General features: G+C 38.9%; 1 protein-coding gene across 1 annotated transcript in view; it reads left to right on the plus strand.

Annotated features, from left to right (window-relative positions):
• The window catches only part of LOC106871189 (von Willebrand factor A domain-containing protein 8), an 85,720-nt gene that overhangs the window by 16,958 nt on the left and 61,395 nt on the right, over positions 1-7,367 (plus strand). Inside the window, exons 11-16 of the mRNA XM_052974539.1 lie at positions 309-425; positions 1,595-1,726; positions 3,013-3,090; positions 3,893-4,053; positions 4,931-5,044; positions 6,926-7,094. Of these exons, the coding sequence (XP_052830499.1) occupies positions 309-425; positions 1,595-1,726; positions 3,013-3,090; positions 3,893-4,053; positions 4,931-5,044; positions 6,926-7,094 (771 nt within the window). The remainder of the gene's footprint in view (positions 1-308; positions 426-1,594; positions 1,727-3,012; positions 3,091-3,892; positions 4,054-4,930; positions 5,045-6,925; positions 7,095-7,367) is intronic.

The raw sequence follows: 7,367 nt of genomic DNA on the forward strand, positions 1-7,367 counted from the left end.
TCGACTTAATCCCTATGTCTATCCTTGTTTGTCCTCTCTATGTTTAGCCCCTTGTGGGCAATAAAGAAATAAGACATCGAAAGAAGCTCATTGTATGTGTGTGTGTGTATGTTTGGAGGTTGCATGTGTGTGAGTGTGTATGTTTGTGACTGTCTTGACATTGCATGAGAGTTGTATACGATTGTCGCTGTCATCCACCATCACCGTCATCATCATCATCATTATTACCACCACCATCACCACCACCCCATGATTATATAATTGCCTAGAATTGTCAAACTTATGAGGTTTTGTGTTTTGAAATTCAGAAATTTGATTTGGTAGATCACCGAAGTAGGGAAGCTATGGATGTCTCTAATGTCGATAAATCTGGTATGTACGCTACCGTTCACATGAAGTCCGGATCAGACACATCTCATTGTAAGGTATGTAGCTTCTTTCATTATTGCATCTGTTATTTTCTTGTACAGAATCAGTGAGAGAAGAGGTCATGGACCAGGACTGGAATGTATACGACTGAGCTTTGCGAGAGATATGATTGTGTGATGGATGTTTGGTGATGGGATGTGAAGTACAGTGGTGCATAGGAATGAGCTGTATAGCCAGAGAGAACAGGCAATCAGAAGTGATTAAAGAGAATAGTGTGTGGTGTCAGCAAAGATATGATACCTTTTTGTTCTGGCAGCTCTGTTAGAATAAGTACCAGGCTTTAAAAGAAGAAAATAAGTACTGGGGGTTGATTCATTCGATTAAAAATTCTTCAAGGCCTGGCCATACATGTTCCTTTACCCTTGTTATTTTGGGGATTTGTTTCAGGGTAGGAAATGTTTTGGCACCACTACTAATTTGATGCTGACTTATTTGACATCAGACATTTTTACGTTTCTCTCAATCCCCGCCCCTCTCTTTATGTATGTGAGCATAGGCACAGGTGTGGCTGTGTGGTAAGAAGCTAACTTCCCAACCACATGGCTCTGGTTTCAGTCCCACTGTGTTATAACTTGGATGAGTGTCTTCCACAATAGCCTCATGCCAACCAAGGCCTTGTGAGTGGATTTGGGAGACAGAAACTGAAAGAAGCCTGTTGTATATATATATGTGTGTGTGTGTGTGGTGTTTGTGCCTGTGTTTGTGTTTGCCCACCCCACTACTGCTTGGCAAACGGTGTTGGTGTTTTTACATCCCCGTTACTTAGCAGTTCGGCAAAAGAGATTGATAGAATTAGTACCAGACTTAACAAAAATATGTACTGGTGTTGACTCATTCAACTAAAAGATTCTTCAAGGTGGTGCTCCAACATGGCCACAGTGTAATGACTGAAACAAGTAAAATATATAAAAAAAAGATAAAAAAGATATTTCTCTTTATATGTATGAAGAAAGGGAAAGTGTTTATGTCAGCTGCGTTCAGTTAATAAATTGTAATGTCTGTCTCTTTTTCTCCTCCTCTCTCACCTGATCTTTTGGCATGTATGTTTGTGTGTGTGTGTGCTAACCTCTAGTGCCAAAAAGTACTGTCACTAAAACACGTTCAATATCCAGTCAACTGTGCCGCTAAACAACTGCGCCCAATCATCTCATTCCATCTGTTTCAGGTACCTGCTGGTCTTAATGATTTCAGTACATCAGGAACTGAAAGGTTTGTCAAGAACACATATCATAATGGAATGTTAGCTGAGATGTTACAGTCCCATCAAGTCCGGGATTTCTGCTTGATTGGACCAAAGGTAAGATAGACCTTTTTTTTTCTCAGTAACTATTTTAAATCCCTCAGCGTGGCTCTGTGGTAAGGAGCTTGCTTCCCAACCACATGATTCCGGGTTCAGTCCCATTCCGTGGCACCTTGGGCAAGTGTCTTCTACTATAGCCTTGGGCCAACCAAATCCTTGTAAGTGGATTTGGTAAACGGAAACTGAAAGAAGCCCATATATATATATATATATATATATATATATGTATCATCATCATTGTTTAACGTCCGCTTTCCATGCTAGCATGGGTTGGACGATTTGACTGAGGACTGGCGAACCAGGTGGTTACACCAGGCTCCAATCTGATTTGGCAGAGTTTCTACAGCTGGATGCCCTTCCTAACGCCAACCACTCCGAGAGTGTATGTATGTATATTTATGTGTGTGTGTCTTTGTCCTCCCCCACCATTGTTTGATAACTGATGTTGGTGTGTTCATGTCCCTGTAACTTAGTGGTTCAGCAAAAGAGAGTGAAAGAATAAGTACTAGGCTTACAAAGAATAAGTCCTAGGATTGATTTCTTCAACTAAAACCCTTTAAGGGCTGCAGTCAAACAACTGAAACGTGTAAAAGAAAGTAATCAAAACACCTCATTTCAAATCTTGCCACAGTAATTTTTTTTTTTCCGTCCTTTCAGATTCACTTAAATGTTACGATAAAATGCTCGATAAAGTATTGGTCAAGTGCTGCAGTTGATTGACGTAATTGACTTCCCCTCGTCCTCAAAATTGCTGTTCTTGTATCTTAATTAAAAACAATTATTGTTGTTTATGTTATCATTCGCATGCCGGCAAAATGCTTAGCGGCATTTTGTTAATTTTCACATTCTGAGCTCAAATTCTGTCTAAGTCGGCTTTGCTTTTCAGCCTTTTGGGGTTGATAAATTAAGTACCAGTCAAGTACTAGGGTCGATGTAATCAACTTAACCCCTTCCCTGAAATTGCTGGCCTTGTGCCAAAATTTGAAACCTTTACTACTACTACTATTACTACTGCTGTTACTACCAGTCAAGTACTAGGGTCGAATTAATCGACTTAACCCCTTCCCTGAAATTGCTGGCCTTGTGCCAAAATTTGAAACCTTTCTTCTACTACTACTACTACTACTACTACTACTGCTACTATTACTACTAGTCAAGTACTAGGGTCGATGTAATCGACTTAACCCTTTCCCTGAAATTGCTGGCCTTGTGCCAAAATTTGAAACCTTTACTACTACTGCTGCTGCTGCTACTATTACTACTATCATTTTTCATTATTTCAGGGCTGTGGTAAAAGTGTTTTGGTTGAAAGCTTTGCAAATTACCTTGGATATCACATTGAACCAGTTCACCTGCACCAGGTATGACAACTGATTAATTCTTTAACCAACAGGTAACCCACTATATAGTGGTTCAGTCAGCTAGAAATAGCAGCTAAATATCCTTTAAACCACACTTTACCGTATTAAAAAATTGACAGATTGACAAATTAGGTAACCTAGTCCAGCATACACTATTCCAGAAAAATAACAGATGGGGTGGTCACAGATGGAATACTTTTGATTGTAGGTTAGTAGGACAAGGTTTAAGATGGCAAGTAACAGATGGGGTGGTCACAGATGGAATACTTTTGATCGTAGGTTAGTAGGACAAGGTTTAAGATGGCAAGTTGGCAGAATTGTTAGCATGCTGCTTAGCATTTTGTCTTTATGCTCTGAGTTCAAATTCCACCAAGCTCGACTTTGCCTTTCATATTTTTGGGGTGAATAAAATAAGTACCAGTTGAGTACTGGGGTCGATGTAATTGATTTACCCCTTCCCCTGAATTTCAGGCCTTGTGCCTTTAGTAGAAAAGAGTATTATTATTATTATTATTATTATTATTATTATCATTATTATTATTATCATTATTATTATTATGTCAGTTGATTGTCAGAATCAAAATGCCTTGTGGTATTTAGTTAGATTCTTTTACATTCTCAATTGAAATCCCACCAAAATCGACTTAGCTTTCACCTAATTGGGATTGATAAATTAACTGGGATCAATATAATCTGTTGCTTCCCTCATCCTCTCCCTTACAAAATTTGTGGCCTTGTGGCCATATTAAAAATTATTGTATTAAGTTATTTATTATATATTTCCCTATTCTTTTTTCAAAAGGACATGACCTCTAGGGATTTGTTACAGCAGAGGTCAACTCGTCCAAATGGAGACACATTCTGGGTGTCATCCCCGCTGGTCAATGCTGCCCTTCAAGGTAACTTAGCTGTCCTTGATGGTGTCCACCGTATCAACCCTGGTTCATTTTCAGTCATACAAAGGTAAGTCAGCCATATTTCCTATCCAGCTAATTCTTTATGTGGAGAAGTTAGTTCTTGAAATACTGGTTGTTGTTGTTGTTGTGGCTCTAGGTCAGCCTTGATTGTCCATTGACCAAATTTTTAAAGGCATAATGTATCTAGGATTATATTATCCAATATGTTGGTGATATGACTGTGTGGCTAAGACGCTTACTTTGTAACCAAGAGGTTTTGGGCTCTCGCCTACTGCAGGGCCTTGGGTTGACTAATGCCTTCTGAGTGAAATTTGGTAGATGAAAACATATGCATTTTGCCTGAGGAATAAAATGTTGTGATGGCCATGACAGGATTGACTTGGGGCTAAACAAGAACATCAACAGTAATAAACACTCACCCTCCTTTTTTAAAGACAGGACTGAGTGGATTTGGTAGACCGAAACTGAAAGAAGGTATCATCATTTAATATCCACTTTTCTATGCTTTTGTGGGTCAGATGGGGTTTGTTGAGGCAGATCAACCTTACTTTTCACAGAAGACCAAAAATGAACAGCCTCGCTTGCATGATGATGATGATGCTCATTTACAACCATCATGCAAAGTTTAGATAAGGGTACACTCAAACACACACATGTGCACGTGTGCACACACATACACACACATACACACACACACAGAGTTGGCCTTTTTAGTTTCCATATATCAAATCCATTCAAGGCTTTGGTTGGCATGAGGCTGTACTAGAAAACTTCTGACTTTGGTGCCATGCAGTGGGACAGAACCTGAAACCATGTGATCTGGAAATAAACTCCTCAAGCACACAACTACACCTTTAATAAATCTGAAACCTTTTAGGACTATTTTGTGAAATCAATTTGTCTGTTTGTCTATTCTCTTTAAGATTGATCCATGATCGGGAATTGCAGCTTTATGACGGTACCAGACTCTTACATGCTGATCGATATAACCAAATTAAAGAATCCACTGGCAAAACTGATACAGAATTGAGTGAAAGGTAAATTGTTTTTGTTTTCATTATTCCTTTCCCCCCCACACCTCCCTCTTTGTTTCCTATCCTTTTCTTTTGTCTTTCTCTATATCTATCAACCTTTCTTTTTGTATCTAATGATGATGGTTTCAAATTTTTGGCACAAGGCCAGCAATTTTAGGGTAGGAGGTGAGTTGATTACATCGACCCAGTGTTCAACTAGTACTTATTTCAATGACCCTGAAAGGATGAAAGGCAAAGTCAACCCTAGTGGAATTTGAACTCAGAATGTAAAGATGGACAATATACCACTAATCATTTTGTCTGGTGTGCTAATGATTCTGCCAGCTCACTGCCATATTATATCTAATAATAATAATAATAATAATAATAATAATAATAATAATAGTAAGAAGAGCACTCAGAGAGCACAAACTTCCACCAAAGCAACACTAACATCCTCTCAATGATTAGTGAAAAGTATAAAAAACAGGTAAAATAATCCAGAATCCTTGTCTGGTACCGGATCGATCCCAAAATCTAATCAGTTTGTGCCAGTTATGAAGCCAAACATCCCTGAAAGTTTCATCTGAATCCATCCAGCGGTTCTTGAGATATCTTGTCCACGGACTAACAAACAAACAAGCAAACACGACTGAAAACAATACCTCCGCCTTCGCTAAGGCGAAGGTAATGCTAATAATGAACTTATTGTATACAATACTCAGGTGCTCTATAAATCATCAGAAAAAAATAACCAAAACTGCATGAACAGGCACAGGAAGTGACCAGTGAATAAGTCTTTAAAAAAAATGGGGTGGGGGCATCAGGTGTACTGTTAGTGAATTTCAGGAAGCATGGAAGTTTTGAAGGATATGGTGTCTTGACAGCTAACAATTGATGCAGGTAGTTTATTCCATGCTTCAGCAATTCTGAGCAGGAAAAAATATTTCCAAGAGTCATCTACCTACTTATGTGAAGGTATGTAGTTTAGTGGTTTGGCTATTGGGCCCACGTTTGCAAGGTCTTGGGTCCAATTCGAGGACCAGGTTGTACATTTCACATTGCTTCAGTCTATTCAACTGGAAAATGAATACCAGCCTAGTGTTTATGGAGCTCTCTCTCTCTCTCTCTCTCTCTCTCTCTCTCTCTCTCTCTCTCTCTCTTTCACCAGCTGTCACATCCTGGATATTCTGATGGGTCAAGGTTGGTGTGGAGAGGAAACTTCTGTCAACCGGGTCCCCAAATGGTGGAGAGGAGAAAGGCCTTCAGCTATGAGGGTTAGCTGTGAATATAAAAATAAACAGTCCTGGATCAAACATACCTACAGGAGTAAACCTTCAATGATAAAAACTACTAGTCTTGAATTTTGGGAGGTTGGTACACCGTGGATGCAAGCTTCAACAAACTGATTCGTTGGATCCATGTGATTTCTGCTTCACAAGGAGATCTTGTCTCTACTAATGAGGAAACACAATCTCCTCGTTTAGTCTAATGACTAAAACAAGTATAAGATAAAAAAACGAAATGAAAATAATTCTTTTTTTACTCTTTTACTAGTTTCAATCATTGGACTGTTGTTCTGTGGGGGGTACCACTTTCAAGGCTTTGGTCAGTTATATTGCTTTTGTTACTTTAGCGTTGTTTTTATTGACTTCTTAGGGATCACATTCAAAACAGACCTGGGTAGGTTCTGAATTTGGAATGTAAGATGGCATGTGATTCTACCAATCTACTACAATTAAAAATATGTTTTGTCTTCAGATTTATTTTTTTCTACTTTCATTTTCTTTTTTTCTACTTTCATTTTCTTTTTTTCTACTTTCATTTTCTTTTTTTCTACTTTCATTTTCCTTTTTTGTACTTTCATTTTCTTTTTTTCTACTTCCATTTTCTTTTTTTTTCTAGTGGGATTTTACCAATTCACCCATCTTTCCGGATCATTGCACTTGCTGAGCCACCAGTAATTGGTAGCACCAAACAGCAGTGGCTGTCTCCAGAGCTTTTGTCTATGTTCCTTTTTCACCGCATCCGACCAATGGCACTCATTGAAGAAGAGTTGGTCCTCAAGACACTGGTATGTCTCAAATGGAGTACTCCTTAGATGATTCTTTTGTTAGGGTTGTACTCTTTTACTCTTTTACTTGTTTCAGTCTTTTGACTGTGGCCATGCTGGAGCACCGCCTTTAGTCGAGCAAATCGACCCCAGGACTTATTCTTTGGAAGCCTAGTGCTTATTCTATCAGTGTCTTTTGCCGAACCACTAAGTTACGGGGACGTAAACACACCAGCATCGGTTGTCAAGCGATGTTGGGGGGGACAAACACAGACACACAAACACATACACACA

This window comes from Octopus bimaculoides, chromosome 18, assembly GCF_001194135.2.
Source record: "Octopus bimaculoides isolate UCB-OBI-ISO-001 chromosome 18, ASM119413v2, whole genome shotgun sequence".
Classification (NCBI taxonomy): domain Eukaryota; kingdom Metazoa; phylum Mollusca; class Cephalopoda; order Octopoda; family Octopodidae; genus Octopus; species Octopus bimaculoides.